This window comes from Quercus lobata, chromosome 12 (genome assembly GCF_001633185.2).
Source record: "Quercus lobata isolate SW786 chromosome 12, ValleyOak3.0 Primary Assembly, whole genome shotgun sequence".
NCBI lineage: Eukaryota > Viridiplantae > Streptophyta > Magnoliopsida > Fagales > Fagaceae > Quercus > Quercus lobata.
In genome coordinates, this window is record NC_044915.1 from 26,261,472 (window position 1) to 26,279,489 (window position 18,018).

The 18,018-nt window shown below is 35.8% G+C and overlaps 1 protein-coding gene across 2 annotated transcripts; it reads left to right on the top strand.

Annotated features, from left to right (window-relative positions):
- The first annotated feature begins 1,088 nt into the window (after positions 1-1,088).
- LOC115970082 (indole-3-pyruvate monooxygenase YUCCA6) lies at positions 1,089-4,583 on the top strand. Of its 2 annotated transcripts, none has more exons than XM_031089754.1 (4): positions 1,089-2,213; positions 2,971-3,219; positions 3,724-3,846; positions 4,053-4,583. In XM_031089754.1, exons 1-4 carry the CDS (start codon positions 1,500-1,502, stop codon positions 4,236-4,238), a joined length of 1,272 nt encoding a protein of 423 aa, XP_030945614.1. In that variant the 5' UTR covers positions 1,089-1,499; the 3' UTR covers positions 4,239-4,583. The 2 variants fall into 2 exon arrangements, with proteins under 2 accessions (XP_030945614.1, XP_030945615.1); XM_031089755.1 differs by having other exon boundaries at positions 4,096-4,583.
- Positions 4,584-18,018: the final 13,435 nt, after the last annotated feature.

Consider the following 18,018-nt stretch of genomic DNA (forward strand, 5'->3'; position numbering starts at 1 on the left):
ACAATAAGTTTTACAATTTTTTTTACAAGTGATGTTGGGATGTAACAAAATTTTACCATACAAGAATTATAAATAGGCCTGTCACTAATTACAAAAAAGTAATCTAAACATCTATTTATTATGTTGTTTAAGTCACATCAATCATATTCTTGACATATCAATTTAAAAGCTTTTTGAAGTAAAAATTGTAACATTTTTCTCTTTTATTATACACCAATTACAACATGCTTGTCACCCTTAGACTATGAAATTTGTTTTTGTGATTATACTTATTCTTTTAATTTTTCCATATTTTTACTTCTTTTGGTAAGGTCTAAAAAGCTAAAACCATGGGCATCCTCACCATCAGTTTGACCACTACAATTTCAACACTAAAAATTCAACCGTGGTTTATTTTATAAAATTAAAAAAAAAAAAATTAAAACAGAAGTCAAATGACGCAAGTACACATGGGAATTGTTTCAATTGAAAATTTGAAGATGGAATATACCGTCATATCTTACATATTTCGAAATTCCAAAAATTTGAAATGTCCTCTATTTTGTAAAACCTTTTTACTAAATTCTTAGCTGTCTCTCAAGTGCTCTCCCACGATTACAAACTTTTTTCTCGTTCGACAAATTACCTAATGTGGACAATTGGTTAAAATTCAAATTCCACCTGGCCCAACTTGGTCCGGAATCAAAAATAATCACCACCCCAGCTATCTTCTAGATAAATAAAAAGGACTACTTTTACTAGTCAAATATTACTCCTATTGCTTCTCCAAAACAGAAAGAAAGAAAGAAAAAATTTACTCCTATTATTTTTGGATTTTGTCAAACAATAGAATTCTTAGGAGTTAGGAGAAACAATTTCATGTAAAACACACCCAATCAAACTTCTTTTTTCCACGATTTAAGGGGTTGAACTATAACTATAGCTATAGCTTTGGTTATCATAATATTAGTATTATAAATAATAATCAATCGAAATATTCATATATTGAGAAATTTGCTAGTTGTTTAGGTCCACTCGTATTACTGCCCACATATGATATAAGTCCTCTGTGAACAAAAGGAATATATATATAGACATATCACCATCCCTCTCTCTCTCTCTCTCTCACTATCTCTCTCTGTGGGTTTAATGTTCAATGCTGATTAGCCCCGTAGTTGTTGTTCATGCCTCCGCTTAATTCTCCATTGAACAACACAGATTTTTCACAAAATAAAAACCAAAAATACTAATTCTCACAAGTGGATAAGACCTTCTAATCCACTCCAAATTTCCAGGAATTTCCTCACCAGCCTAATCTTCCTTTAGATAAGAGAGGAATTTGTCACTGAATCAAAATTTCAGCCTTGACCTCCCAAAAGATCACACTTTTAGAGTCATAGCGAGACACACAGAACAGAGTCAGCTTATCCAATATAGTCTTTTTCTGCTCAACCAGCTCTTGGAGCACACAAAACCTCAAGCTAGCTAAAGCCATTTTGTTCTGTTCTTGCATTGTTCATATGGGGAGCTATTACTTCACAGAGACAGAAGGAAAACAAGCCCATGATCCTTTATTCATAGGGAAGACTAATTCTAATTCCAACAAGTTATGTTCTTCACCAGTCGAGGATGTTAAAGAGCCAGTGATCATTGGTGCAGGGCCTTCAGGTTTGGCTGTAGCGGCTTCTCTCAAAGTAAAGGGCGTTCCTAGTGTTGTTCTTGAGAGATCCGATTGCATAGCCTCGTTGTGGCAGCGCAAGACCTATGATCGCCTTCGAGTTCATTTACCAAAGCAATTTTGTGAGCTTCCTTTCATGGGGTTTCCTAATGATTTCCCTACTTACCCTACTAAGGAACAATTTATAGAGTACCTAGAAGATTATGCCAACGAGTTTGATATCAAGCCACGATTCAATAAGAAAGTGGCACAAGCGGAGTATGACTGTACTCTTGATCGTTGGCGTGTAAAGAGTGAGGGATTAAATGGTGAGATGACAGAGATTCGGTGTCGCTGGTTAGTCGCGGCCACCGGAGAAAATGCAGAGCCAGTGACGCCTAAGATTGAAGGAGAAGACGAATTTGGAGGGTCTATAAAGCATACTAGTTTGTACAAGTGTGGGGAAGAGTTTGAAGGTCAAAAAGTTTTGGTTGTGGGTTGTGGGAATTCAGGCATGGAGGTTTGTTTGGATCTTTGCAACTATGATGCTAAGCCTTCTATTGTGGTCAGAGACTCGGTAAGTATTCTTACTTCATAGCCATGTCCTCTCTCTCTCTCTCTCTCTTTCTCTCCCGCGCACCAAAGCAAGAAGCTCACTTTTTATTTTTAGCCGCTTATTGTCTCTCCAATCATGGATCTCTCTAGGTTTCTTCTTTTTTTTTTGTTTACAAAAGTTTTCCCAAAATTAAGGAAGAGAGAAAATAAATGTTGGGAAAGGCTTTTTTCAGTGTCTAAAACACTCATGTGGTTCTTCAAACATGTTTTGTACAATTATAATCCCTATTGATTTTTTTTTGTGCAATATGTAGAACACTCATTTCACTATGACTGTTTTGTTAACTGCTTATTGCTGTTAAGAGTTAGTGACTTCAAGTTTCAACAGTTTGTTTTAAAAGATGATTTTTTTTTTTTTTTTTTAAAGTAGCTGTATTCATTTTTGGAAAGACAGTTTTTTTTTTTTATCCTTCACTTTCTAGGAATTCTCAAGCATGCGCAACATTGTTCAGAAACGTAGGAGGTTAAAAATATTGTCAAAATCACACAACCACTTTGGCCTTTTTCTTCTTCCCTATTATGATTTTGAGTATTTTTAAAGAAACACAATCCACCCCCATTAAGCATATAAAGTATCACATAGCTTAGAGTCAAATTAGGCCTCCTAGTCCTATCAAAATAATTAGGGCCTCACACACATCAACTCCATGTCTTTTCTATGTTTCTTTTGGTCCATTTTTATTAAAGCTTTTTTGGGTGTAACTTTTTTTGGTTCGAAGGTGCACATCCTACCACGAGAGATGCTGGGAAAATCGACTTTCGGGCTGTCCATGTGGTTGCTCAAGTGGCTGCCCATGCGCCTTGTCGATCGGCTACTGCTGATTGTATCATGGCTCATTCTTGGTGACACTTCTCGATTCGGATTGGACCGGCCGAGCTTGGGTCCCCTCGAACTCAAAAACTTGTCCGGAAAGACCCCAGTCTTAGATGTCGGAACGCTTGCCAAAATCAAAAGTGGTGACATTAAGGTACTTCCCTTTTATCAAATCATATCTCACTTTATTTCACTTCCTGTTGCCAACACAAATTTTGCATAGATTTTACTATCCTTTTGTCAAATGATTGTACTTATTATTTGCTTTTCTGGATGGCACACTTGCTTTTCTTTTTATTGAATCATTTCACCAATTTTTGCTAATGTTTGTTATTGTTTTTCACTTTAACTATGCATGACAATTTTTTGAGCCTTTCCAAATTTTGGAAACTTTTTTCCAGCCTTATTAAGAAAGACTGTTAAATCTAGCCATACATTTTGTTTTCACCAATAAATTCAAGTTTTTTTATTTAGTGGGAGAAACTATTCAATCCCACGGGCCTACACTGCCTCTAAAGATGAGAGAGAACTTCTCTCCTAGGAGTGAATAATTTCTTGAGGGTGTCAATTAGTTCCCAAATTTAGTTGATTCTTTATGCGGAAGTTATTCTCAAGCTAAATAATTTCAAAAGTCTTAACTTTTTCAATACTGGTTTAGGTGCTTCCAAGCATTAAGCGGTTAAAACGTCACGCTGTGGAATTTGTTGATGGAAAAATGGAGAACTTTGAGGCCATTATTTTAGCAACCGGTTACAGAAGCAATGTACCCTCTTGGCTAAAGGTACCTTTCCTCTTTATCTTTTTCATTCTAGTTTTAGTTCCTTGATTCTTTAAGCCAATGTCTTTTTTTATTTGTCTGTTGCGGTTGTAGCATCATCACTTACTACCTTTATACACTATGCATCAATTACAACGAGTCATGTCTGTGAAAAATATTGTGAACTTATTTACTTATTGTTTTATTTTCCTTCCACATGTTAACCCTAGTTTCATAGACTGAAAAGGAGATTATATGGGCTTATATTGTCAGGAGGGACAAATGTTTTCAGAGAAAGATGGGTTGCCTCGAAGGCCATTTCCAAATGGTTGGAAAGGCCAGCGTGGGCTCTACGCAGTGGGGTTCACAAAACGTGGAATTCTTGGTGCGTCAATGGATGCGAAAAGAATAGCTGAGGACATCGAACGGTATTGGAAAGTGGACAAAACATAAATCTACAACCTTTGCTAGCTCACTTTTGTCCTAAGTCATATTACTATGGTTTTGTCGAGTTTGAGATATAGAAAATCGATCGAGAGAGTAAAACATTCATGAATGATTGGAGGCATCATATGTATACCCACCTTTGCTCGATCCGTTTGCTTTTGCCTCAATCATCATCATGATTTGGCCGAGTTAGACACTTGGGCATTAGTTGGAGCTAGGAAGTAAAAAAATAGTGAATGACCATCAAATTTTTTCATCTACATTTTCACTTTCGTCAATCATCAATTTCTAATGCAAGTGTGAACGAGTGCAAAGTTAGTACCAAAATTGGAGGGTTTTGATGGTTTGGTACCGATGCCAGTGCTCCTCCAATTGAGGGTGAAAAAAAAAGGGTGGGGAAAGAATTGAATCGGAACTCTTTTGCTTCACAAAATGACACAAGCCAGGCCATGGGAAAGGAGGATTTCAGAGTGAAGAAAAAAAGATGGACCTCATAAGCTATTTGTACATGCTGTACATTACCGGTTTTCTCTAATTAGTAGTGTTAGGTATGACATTTTCCAGAGAAAAAAAAAAAAAAAAAAAAAAAAAGATAGAAGAGTGTGGGGGGGGGGGGGGGGGGGGGGGAAGAGTTATAGAGAGCCATGTTTGATAATTGTGATATAATTATGTTTTAACCTCTATTTAGTATTTTCCCGTAGGGCTTCGATGAGAGTATTAACGTTTTGATGTTTTCCTCTGGTGTAGCATTGTATGAAATTCAATTCTACATTGAGTTTTTGGGTGTATCCGAGACAACTTAAAGAGAAAAATGACTTCTAATGAAAATCCCTTCTTTTTTTTATTCTTTTGCCTACAACTTGTACCAGTTTAATTATTTCTTTCATGCATTTTCGCTTTCGAAATGATTTCATTCCAAGTAGTAGCTAGGACCACCACTTAATTTGAAGCAGAAAAGATTCTATTAACTGCATACAATTCCCATATCAATTGTCATGACTCAAGACTCGGTCTTTTCTAATTTGGTTGCATCGATCACCTACTCTAGAAAATTGATGTATCTATTTTCCATTTTTCATTGAGGTTATGTCATATGTGATGCATATTATACGTCTATAATATTTTTTAGGATAAATTATGAATTTAGTTTCTATCATTTATATTATATTTCAATTTGGTTCCTAACTTTTCAGTATTGTGTCAATTTAGTCTCTGTACTTATCTCTTAGATGAAAATTATTGACGTGATAAACAACTAAAAAAAAAAAAAATTCCGTTGATATAGCAATAGACTAATTTTTAATTTCCATTCAAAAGATAATAACAGAAACTAAATTGACATGACAGTAAAAAATTAAGTTGTAAAGGATATAAACCAAATACTTAATTTATCCTATTTTTTAGTTTCAACTCAAAAAAATAGGAAGCCAAACCCTAGCATTATTGAAAAAGAAAAGTTAGGAAGTACATTTATAGATCTCACGCCTGAGTATCAGAGTGTCATGACATCAAGCATGCGGACTGACTGGTTCATTTTTGGATCTTTGACTGTTTTAGGAATTTCAATTCAAAGCTTGCTAATTTGGATTTGTTCACTATCGAAAAGTATTTTTCTCCATTTGCTCAAAGTGATTTCAATCCTTGTCACACTTTTTTTTAAAGGAGGGCTCTGCCAGAGAGTACCCACTTCCACTCACAGCTGTTTCAGCGAAAAAAAAATGCTTTCATTTCCCATTCTGAGGATAGTTGAAGTAGCACGCAGCTGTAATATTCTTGGAATCTTCATAATCATAAATAAGAAAGAAAGGAATTCCCACTCTCTTTTTTTTTTTTTTTTTGGGAGGGAAAAAGGAATTCCCACATGGTGTAAATTAAATTCCCTTACTAGTGTCAGTTCTGAAATGCTGACACTTTCTGCGGAGGGTTTTTATTTTATAGAATTTATTTGTCTCTGTATTCAAGCCACAAAGAAAAAGAGGAAAATTTGTTACAAGAAAGTGGTTTAATTATCCACAATTTTGTTGGTCGATGTAAATATGTAATGCATAAAATGGAGAAAATGAAATCTCAGCACCTCTCAATCCCATCAAGGGAGAGACTAAACATGTTCCAGGTATATGTGAGACTAGTAAGATTGACTATAACCAACTCTTGCTCTAGTTGTTCACATTATCACAATCAGTATCCCGCCTTTTCTTCTCCTTCTTTTTTTTTTTTTCCTTCTCAAAATATATTCCTAAAAATCTTAATATCCCGAACTAAGAGGAAATGGAAATTCAAGAAAGTGATTTTCATTATCCAATCCATTTGAATTCTCATGAGAGACAACACTCCTCTCCTTTCCTCTCTTATCTCCCAATCTAAAGAAGGAGAAGAAGCATAACCACAAAAACTAAAGGGCTGTTTGGTAAGAGTATTTAAATATAATTTTTTGTTTTGCAATCCATAAAATGGTGGGTTCCACATTTGAATTTATTGTTTGGTTAATATTTTTTAAATACAGTTTTCAAAAAACTGTATCCTATTTTCCTAATTTAAATCAAGATTTTAAAAACAGCTTAGGAGGTGTTTTCAGAATACAGAAAATGTTTTTAATGACATAGTTGTAAATAAATTGAAAACAGTGGACTCCACATATTTGTTTTAAACTCTTTTATCTCTTAAATTTAGGAGTTTATCTTTATCACAAAAAAGAATTCTCACACTTCAAATTTGAAACTTATCATTAAAAAAAAAAAAAAACATGATGAGCTCTATTCGCCTATCATTATCCACAAAATAAATAAATAAATAAATAAATAAATAAAGGTAATCTACAGATTTTACACGTTACTTTTTGTAATTTTTTTTTAAATTTCAAAAATAGAAATGATCTCCCAAACAATTATTTTTATTTTTAGTATTTTGAAAATTGTTCTTAAAAGTGTGAGCCAAACACATAAAATATAAAAATTAGTTTCAAGTTCAAATTTTTGAAAATTGTTTTTATATTGTTTTGAAAACAAAAACAAAAATCCTTCTACCAATTAGGCCCTAAAATGTAAAGAATTCGTTCTAACTCTACTGTATACATTATTCTAAAAATTGATTTATATATAATATGCCTATATCTAAACTATTATTTAAGGGGCTTCCCATATTTGGACCGAATTTTTTTTTATTCCAAAATACCCCTACACCCTTAGATTTAAGTAGAGACAAAATTAAAGGATAGTCTGGTAAAAATACATGTCTAACTTGCACTAAAACGCCTACAAAATAAGAACACTCTTCTACTAATCCATTTTTTCAAAGCAACTATAAGTTTTTTTTAAAAAAAAAAAAATGAAAACAAGTTAAACAACTTGTTGTTTTTTTCTAAATAAATAAATAAACCCACGTTTCTCCCAAAAAAAAAACTATAAAAAAAATAGATATATACACTTTTTTTTTTTTTTTGATATGTAAATACACCTTTAACTCCCACTAAAATGTTGCCTACAAAATAAGACCACTCTCTTGATGGTTTTCAAATTACTTTATCCGTTTATTAAAAAAAATTTAAAATTAAAACAAACACACATTTTTTTTGTAAAAACACATCTGTCATACTGATTAAAAAAAAGAAAAAAAAAACCAGTTGTACATCCACATTTTAGTCATACACACAACTCCAAACTCCTACCCAACAAATTTAAATCTCCTCAATATAATTAAGCAGTTATAATGTTATCAAATTACTTCCCATCTCTTCCCTAGAAAAAAAAAATTTAATTCCCAGCTCCATCCTCAAGTCTCTACTTTTTATACTAAGAGGAACAAACATTTTTGCATTTTAGTAATAGGTGACTACATGCTAGAGGAAGCCACTCAAAAAGGTATTTACTCATCATTTTTCTTTCCGTTCATGTCAAATAATTTAAGTTTTTATGTTTTTGGAACCTCTATCACCAAATTCTATTTAATACTACTGTTCTATAACTTCTTTCGGAATTTGATGTTTACAGCATATTAATTAAGCTCAAAAGCTATGAGACTTACATAGCGGATGTGTTATCTAACTGCAATTTTGGTTAGTTTGTCTCTTCTAATTTTTATTTTTATTTTACATAAACATTTACACGTGATATATATGTATTCTTTGTGATAATTTCTATTCTTCTTGATCAATGTTGGTAAAGTGTTACAGTCACCGCATAAATAGATACAGGAAAAAGAAGCTCTACTTATAAAAACAAAAGATCTTTTCTACTTGTTCTTGCTCAAACAAAAAAGGCTTTTCCATCTCAACTAGTATGTCATTTTTTTTTTTTTTTAAGGAAAGCAACAAGTATGTTAATGTACATATTTCTTTTATTTTTATTTTTTTAATAAAGAAATAAATAGTCTTCTAACACTTTTATTTATTTATTTTTATCACAGTCACCGACAATTTGTCTATTGGTGAGGATTATGCAATTTGTAGTTAGTTTTTGTTGAATTTGGGTAGGTTACTTTTGCTATTCTTTATTCTAATTATATGGACTTTGAAGTACTTTTCTTTATTTCAATATTTCCTTATCATTATTTTATTTTATTTTTGTATGATATGCATTTGTGGGTTATATCTTACTCATTACCTTAAAAAAATGGAATACTCATTGCTTTTCTTTTATTACAAAATGGAATTTTCATTGGTTTTCTTCGATTACAATATTACAGTATGTTCGTAGAATTTTGTTTAAAAAAAAAATTTAATTACAATATTATAGTACGTAAAACTTTGTTTTTATTTTTATTTTTAACTTTTGTGCAATTTGGGAATAGTCATTGCTTTTCTTTGATTACAATATTACAGTGCGTAGAACTTTGGAGGATACTCTCTGTGTGTATTAGTTTGTTTTTCTAATAAAAGTCTTTGTATTAAAAAAAAAGGCTTTGCAATTTGGATAAGTATCAAACGAATTACTCCACTATTAATCAAAAAAGATGAACATGTTAGGAAATTTAGACCCCGATTGATAGAATTAACAAGTCTTAAACCCAAGTTGTAAATTAGATTTATTATGAATAAACCTTATTAAAATAAATAAATATCAATATCATGCACAGCAAAATAGTAAATAAGACAAGATATGATGACCCAGGAAAACCAATGAAACAAACTAGTTTCACAGTAAAAAACTTGGAGGAAAATCTGGAGGGAAACCTTCCCGAAAAGCAATTCACTATAGTAAAAAGAAGTTTCAGATTTAGTACAAAACCTTTGTTCCTAGGCTCTACAGTCCCTGTAGATGAATTTACAGCAGAAACCTTCTACTACTTCAGAACCTCTGAACTCTTCAATATATGAACGTCATTTAATGCACAAATCCTAGTACGTGACTAACCAAAGATGCACGGATCCTAGTACGTGACTAACTCCAGCAACTTGAAGATGTTGTTGGCTGCAAAGTTCTTCACTTCATCAACAATGAAGATTAAGAAGTACTTGGTTACAAAACCCTAAGGGGCAAAAGACGTAGTAACTTCTTGCAAAGAGAATAAGGCACTAGGTCACTTTCTGCATGTGTTCTCTACATATAACGGCCTTTAAAATAAGCCTTATATATGTCTAGGGTTATGAGAAAAGAAACCCTACACATACATGTCAATTAGGGCCAAAAATCAAATCTGCAAATTCTGGTTTCGTAGATCTCAATAGATTCAGTTTCTGTCAAGTTTAGTTCCTAAGTCTCGATAGATACTGTTTTTGTCGAGGTATTTGTCGAGTTTTAATGAACAGTTTTTCTTCACTTGTTTCTTGGTCCAATCTTCATGACTTTAATACTTGACTTGAACTCTTGTTTCTTGAAGTACTAAACTCATCCTAGATCTACCCAATTACAAGTAAAGTGCATTTTGTTAAAGGATTAGCCAATTATATAAAATATGTCCTTAATAATTTCCGTTTGGCAATCCGTGACAAAACCACAACAAAACAACTAATCATGAGAGAAGTCTTAAATTACTTAACTTATAACCACTTGTTGTATTACAAACTCTTGAAAAACTTTGCAAGAAAAGAGTTCATGGCATGATAGACTTTCACAACCTGTCTTTTTGAAACACTTAAACAAAACTCATCAAGGCATTATGTGTAAAACAGAAATAAAGATTGCGTACATAAAGAAACATGAGTATAAAAATAGAAAAGAAACAACACATGTAAAGATAGGTGAAGAAGACATACATCATCATATATATATATATATATATATCAAAGATAAGCACAATGTATGTAAAAATGATCACAAGACCGGTGTACAAGAAGCTAAAAGAAGCTCCTAAAAATATAAGGAGGTAAACATTCCCCCTAACAAGATGAAACACAATTCCCTCTTACAAAGGCTTGTATTTCTCCCCCTAACTTGTAGAATCTTAAAAAGAAATCACATTTTCTCCCCTTTTTGTCATGATTGACAAAGAGTACAAGAAGCTATAAAGCTTCACCCGAGAAACATAAAGATGATCAAAGGACACAAAGAATCCATATAAATGCATGAATGTAATGAAACAAGATGCTATAGATGACAAGATAATAGAAAGATGCAAAACATGTAAAAAACAATGCATGCAAAAAGGTCTCGACAGATTGAGAAGCTGTCGAGCTACTATCGAGCTAGCAGAGAGCACATAAAATTACCCCGATAGATCAAGATATGTGTCGAGAATCTATCGAGAAGCTACCCAAAAATCTCGATGGATTGAGAATTTGTCGAGAATGTATCGAGCAGACAAAGAGCACAAAAATTTGGCTCAATGGATCGACCTAGTTGTTGAGAAGCTATCGAGGTTAAATCCAGAAATGTCGATAGAAGAAACTTATGTTGAGCTGCTGTCGAGATGCTGTCAAGAAGCTATCGAGCAACTGTCGAGAAGAGAGAAACAAGGTTTTCCAAGGGAGGAAAAACACACAAGATGAAAAGGCAACAAGATGACTACTCAAACAAGCATCCAAGCAACATGTTAAGCACTCAAACATAGCTCAAATCTAGATGTAAAGTATTTCTAGATCAAAAGACACACATACATACTAAACAAGTCTAACCAATTTTATTTGTCAAAAACAAGTTAAGACAGTTTAGCAAGCATATATAAACACATGTATCCTTTGTGATGGCCAAATCACATTGTACTTGCATATATATCAAGAGTAGCAAAAAATTTGCGTGTTGTGTGTAAAACAAAGCAAGAGTGCATAAGTGTCTCATATTATGAAGATTTGAGACATGAGAAAATCAAATACACTCATACATAATTGATAATTATCAGAAAATCAATAAGTTGGATGGTGCGGACTTTGATGATTTGGAGGGCCTAAAAAAGAAGAAAACAAAGATCAGAGGAGACCGGGGTTGACCGGCCACAAATCCTCCAATGATGAAGTTAGTTCTTTTCTTCCGAAAATATAGAATTCCAAACTTCTGGGGGTTGTCTTTTTAGGAAGTCAGAACATACCTTTAATTGTCAGAGATAAGTGTTTATATAGGTTTAGGGAAAAGGTTATTTATCTGAAAACTTCCCCTAAAATTAAGGAGCTCAGAAAAATCGATGGTAACTTCCATAGCTGCTATGGAAGTTACATCACTCGGTCTTGTTTTCCATAACCGCTATTGGGAATGGTTTGTAGTAATAAACCTTGGTTCTTGTGCTCAGTAGGAATGTGGGGGTCATCCAAGACTTATGCAGAGTTGGGATGTATAGAGGTCGTCTGCACATTTTATGGATGGACGACCTTGTCATGGACGAGTATTTCATATAGGCCGGCTTTTTCCATTCTTGCCTTGGACGACCATTATGGACGAACTTGGAGTTGGTTTATTTTCTAGTACACCATCAGTTGCCCCCTTGTCCATGGGTCATCTAGGGAGATGTGTAGCCTGATGCCATTCCACGTGTCACGATTTTATTGGTGACTAGTCACGTAGGTTCATTTTTTGATGAGTACGCCACGTGTCATCTTTCGTTTGGTTGTGTCATTTCAGATGCTAAAGTTTGCTGCCTATAAATAGTGGGATTCCCCCGTTACCCTTCACATTTCTGAAATTTCCTTCCTTGAGATTCTTTGTCTTAGTGCCTCATTTAGAAGTTTCTCGTGTCCATAATTTTCCTTCATCTAAATCTAGGTATTTTCCTCATCCTCATCCTTAAGTTTTAAGTTTTCTTAAGAAATGTCAGAGATTGTCCTTTCTTCGTCTAGCACTAGTGTTGATAAGGCCATAGATGAGTATCACGACCCTAGTAGTTTTAGTGGTTCTAGTGATAGTAGTAGTAGTGGTAGTAATAGCACCAGTGGGGGAAACACCACAGACGAGTACACGTCTGGTGTCCCTGGGGTTCCTTTAGAGGTTCTTCAGGAAGGACTTAGGACGAGAGCCGAGTATGGGTCTAAGGCTAGTACTAGTGCTCCCTCGTTTATTGTTCAAGACAAGGAGGAGATTGTCTATAGTTGTGCTATAGGGGTCGCTTCTAAGACAGACGAGAAAAGACTAGACTCCCTTAAGACTTGGTATCAAATTCCTAATGACCTAAACCCCAGTTTACCTGTGCATGGGGAGTGGTGTTGCCAACCTCGTTTTGGTGTTGGCATCTATAAGGCTTACCTTTTGGGAGGTTTGAGGTTGCCTCTTAATGCCTTTGCCAAGGAGTTGCTCACTAGGTTGGGGTTAGGTATATGCCAGTTCAACCCCAATGCTTGGAGGTTAATTATCTCCATGCAAGTTTTGTGGAGGGAGGTGTTTGAGGGGGATCGTCCTCTTACTGTGGATGAGTTTCTCTACTGCTATAAACCCTCCGAAATTAACCAATCCCTTGGCTTTTATCAGTTCACAGCCAGAGGGAAAGATTTTAGACTAATAAAGTCCTTGGTTACCTCAGATAGGAATTGGAAGACAGAGTTCTTCTTCGTCTTTGGTTTTTGGGCTAGACGCCCTATTGAGGTTGATAAGGACCCGTTTCCTCTCTACACAGGAGAATTAGGGAACCTTCATCCTGAAAGTATTCTCATAGTTGTCATTTTGTTATTTATTATATTTATTTTTAATCATGGTTGTCTGACAATTCTACTTTCCCTTCTTTTTTCAGGTGTTAGATGACCTCATTTAAGCATATTCTACCTTGAACAAGTCCAAAAGGCTCGTCTATACACTGATAGGACGTTCCATTTTTTGGTGAGTCTCCGACGTCTTGCTGTTTGGGGGTCAGGCCTTGAGCCGTCCATCGAAGCACTTGCTCACAAATTAACTGTCCGTGGACGTAAGTTTTCTTTCCTTATTTTCCATTTCATCTTTCTTTTCTCCATTTTTTCTTCTATTTTTTTTTTAACTGACGTCTCTCTCTATTTTTTTTTAAGGGATGGCAACAATGAAGGAGAACAAGGGTAAGGAAGTGATGGACGAGGTAGTTAAGTAGGGGGTGCAATCCCAGCCTCGTCCATTAGTAGGTGATAAAAGAAAAAGTCTATCACAAGGAGTTGACTTGGGGAACCTCCCAAGTAGGCATAGGGAGAAAAAGGCCAAGCGTAGGTCGTCCAAGCCTCAGGACGTCCATTCCACTTCTATCCTCCCTGTCCAAGATCCTCCTGTCTAGATTCTTGGTGTTGATTTAGAGCCCAAGGATCCTCCGTCCGTGCAGATCTCGTCCATAGTTAATGAACCTACCTCGTCTCACCCTTCTCAACAGGTACCTCAAAACCTTATTGGAAATGAGGATTTAGATTGGGAAAGGTTCGAGAAGGTTGTGACAGATGAGTATGTGATGGCATGTTATGACATGTCTTTGAAGGATTTTGAGCACTCTGGTGTTCATGACCTTTTCAAGGTATGTAGTTCTTTAATTTTTTACTTTTTTTTTTAAAAAAAAACTTTGTCGCTGTCAATAATGTATTTCGTCTAACAAAATTTTAATTTATGTAGGCAATGTCCAAGTTCATTGCCGCGTCCAGGCAGGTAACAGAGCTGGACAAGACGAGGATCCTATAGGAGACAAGGATCCAGGAGGTTAAGGATGAGTGCAAAAAGTGGGTTAAGGTGGCGGCTAAGGCCAAGGAAGAAGCTAAGGAGCTACAAAACCACGTTGAGGAACTAAAGACTGATATTATAGAGAAGGATACTCGTCTTGATCACCTCTAAAAGAGGAATGACGAGTTGAGTGCCCTTCTTGAAAAAGCAAAGGGAGACACAGTTGCAGAGTTCAAGGCGTCCAAGCAATCCACTGACTTGCTAGATACCAACTATGCGGCTGGGAATGAAGATTTCAAGATGGACGCTACGAAAAACTTCCCTGAAGTTGACTTTAGCTCCATCAAACTCAACCTTGGTGGTGCGGCTACAAGCTCCCTCCTTCAGACAAGCTCAGAAAATGTCAACATTGAGGACGATGCTAGCACCCAGCCTAACCAGGACGACCCTAATGCTGATGCCCCCTTGTGAAGACAAAGCTTTTATATTTTCATTTCTCTTTTTTTTTTTGGTCCATTGTTTTGGACCACTAAATGTAACTCAAGTACGTTTATCAAGTCCATCGTTTTAGAACGAGTTTCTCAAACAGTTGTTAATCTTTACTTTATATAAGGGTTTTTGGATGTAGGTTGTCCACCCTTTTCTTTGTTTCCTTCATTTTTCTTTTGTTTACTAAATATGTTGCATGGGTGAACTTTTTTGGCATCCAGGGTATTGATCTCAACCTTGGCTCGTCCATGATAAGAATTCCTTCATATTCAGCATCTTTCACCATTCTTAAGTTTTTGCAATATAATTCATTCACGAATGGTGTTTCTTTTATTAGCCTTATAGACTTAACACAGCATTGTCCCTTGTCCATAGGTTGGACGATTCTTTGCTCGTATTGAGGTAAGTTGCTAGTTTTCACTCGTCCAAAGACTGGATTGGTTAATCAAATTCCTTTATGGATTTTTTCTTTTGCGTGCACGTTTTCTCTCGTCCATTAATTGGACAAATATTAGGCTTTTCCTCATCCATTGATTAAACGAATACACCTTTGGTTCACTTTGCTTTATCCTCATTAAGGAAAGCTTATAAACATTACATCCCTGCGTCCAGAGAATTTACCCGTCTTTGACCTTAGCCTTTTAGTGTATGAAATTATGGAGGTAAGATTTATACATCGCATATATTTGAAAATTCAAACCACATTTATAATATAAACATCGTCCATAAGTATGGCACATGCTTAGAAGCTAGCGCCTTATTCATACAAACATCGAAGTTCATGACTTCGTCCATAGTTAATTTAAAACTACTAGACTCTCAAGGAGTTAAAACATAATATATAATGTTAACAACACATGCAACAGAGAGCAAAATAAACTCTAACTCGTCTAGGATGACAGGTCTCGTCCAAGACAACGCTTGTCTAGGCTGACATTTTACTGATAATACCTTCTTAGGTGTTCAACATTCTAAGGATGCTCCAATTTCCTCCCGTCCAAGGTTTCCAGATAGTAGAACCCTTACCTTTTGCAATTGATAATCTTGTAGGGTCCCTCCCAATTAGGTCCCAATTTCCCATGAGCCGGGTTCTTGGTTGCCAAGGAGACCCTTTTTAAGACGAGGTCCCCTATGTTGAAACACCTAAGTTTTAACATTACATCATATTGTCTGGCCATGAGGTTCTTATACCTTGCTGTCCTTTACTCTGTGTCCATCCTCACCTCGTCTATTAGATCAAGGTTAAGGCGGAGTTGTTCCTCATTACCTTCGTCTTGATACTTCATTACTCTATAATTGGCCATATGTACTTCTACAGGTATCACTGCTTCACTTCCATAGGCTAGCTTAAAAGGAGTTTCCCCCATGGGGGTTTTCATCATCGTCCTGTAGGCCCACAGAACACCTGGTAGCTCGTCTGGCCATACGCCTTTTGCCCCTTCAAGCCGAGTCTTGATGATTTTCAATAAGGATCGGTTTGCTACTTCTGCTTGATCGTTTGCTTGGGAGTGGGCGGGTGAGGAATAATTTTGAATGTCGAAGTGTTCACAGAAGTCTTTGAAAAGTGTATTATCAAACTATTGTCCATTGTCTGATATTAGTACTCTAGGCACTCCAAACTTGCACACAATATTTTTCCAGATGAAGTTCTTGACTTTCTGTTGCGTGATCTTAGCTAAGGGTTTTGCTTCCACCCATTTAGTGAAATAGTCAATCCCAACTACCAAGAATTTCATCTGCCTTGTTCCAAGTGGAAAAGGGCCCAAGATATCTAACCCACATTGTGCAAATGGCCATAGGGCCATCATCGGGGTGAGATATTTTGATGGTTGCCGGGAAATATTGTTAAAGCGTTGAAAATGGTCACACACCTTGACATAAGCCTTTGTGTCTGCTTGAATAGTTGGCCAGTAATATCCTGCATGGACGACCTTGTGAACCAATGCTCTGGCTCCTGAGTGATTACCACATGCTCCTTCATGAATCTCTCTCAATACATAATTTGCCTCATCTAGGGCTAAACACCTTAAATAAAGTTCAGAAAAGCCCTTTTTGTATAGTACCTCGTCTATAAAGACGTACCTGGCTGATCTGACCCTAACCTTTCTAGCCTCGTCCTTCTCTTCTAGAAGCTTCCCGTCTTTAAGGTATGTCAGTATTGGAGTCATCCAATTTCCTTCATTTTCTATCTACTGTACTTTCGGAAAATCTATGCTTGGCATATATTGAATTTCATCAAACTCATCCATTGCTTTGTTCGTTGAGGCTTCCTTTGCCAAGGTGTTTGCTTCCATATTCTCTTTCCTTGGGATTTAAACAAAATCAGCTTTCTTAAACTTCTTCACAAGACGTACCACCCTATTAAGTTATTTCCTCATTCGTTCTTCCTTGGCTTCATATATCCCATTTACTTGGCTTATGACCAATTGAGAGTTTCCCACGATAAGTACTGATTCTGCTTCCACAGACTTAGCCAATTGCAGCCCTTTAAGAAGGGCTTCATACTCAACTTCATTGTTGGTTGTTTGATACTGTAGATGAACCTTGTGCTTCAATTTATCTCCTTCTGAGGATTGTAAAACAACTCCAATTCCTCCTGCGTATTGTGTAGACGATCTATTAACATGGATGACCCACTTCTTACTATCTTCCATCTCGCACGAGTCATCATAACTTGAAGTGAATTACGCAATGAAATCTGCTAGGGTTTGAGCTTTTACTGCGTTCCTTGGTTGGTACCTGATGTCAAACTCACTAAGTTCAACAGCCCATTAGATCAGTCGTCCTGCGGCTTCCAACTTGTTCATTGCCTTCTTGAGGGGATGGTCCGTCATGACATTGATGACATGAGCTTGGAAATAATGTCTCAACTTCCTGGAAGCTGTTATTAGTGCAAAAGCCAACTTTTCTATCAGCGGGTATCGTCCTTCCACTCCCCTAAGCGCTCGACTTATATAGTACACAGGCTTCTGAACCTTTCCCTCTTCCCGGATCAATGCTGAGCTTACAGCATATGGAGTCACTGTCAGGTATAAATACAACTCCTCTTCCAGCACGGACGGACTCAGCAAAGGAGTAGCAGTGAGGTATGTCTTCAGGTCTTGAAAATATTTCTGACACTTGTCTGTCCATTCAAACACCTTTTTAAGAACCTTAAAAAATGGTAAACATTTGTTAGTAGCTTTAGAGACAAACTTGATGAGGGCAACAACTCGTCCGGTAAGAGATTAAACTTCTTTGATACTTCGCGGAGGCTTCATGTCCAGGATCACTTGAATTTTATCAGGATTTGCCTTGATCC

Excerpts from the sequence above, each read along its gene's own strand:
- LOC115970082 (XM_031089754.1), top strand. The coding sequence starts at position 1,500 with ATGGGGAGCTATTACTTCACAGAGACAGAAGGAAAACAAGCCCATGAT. Across the intron at positions 3,220-3,723 it reads TCAAAAGTGGTGACATTAAG|GTGCTTCCAAGCATTAAGCG; the intron begins GTACTTCCCTTT and ends ATACTGGTTTAG. Across the intron at positions 3,847-4,052 it reads ATGTACCCTCTTGGCTAAAG|TTTCATAGACTGAAAAGGAG; the intron begins GTACCTTTCCTC and ends TGTTAACCCTAG.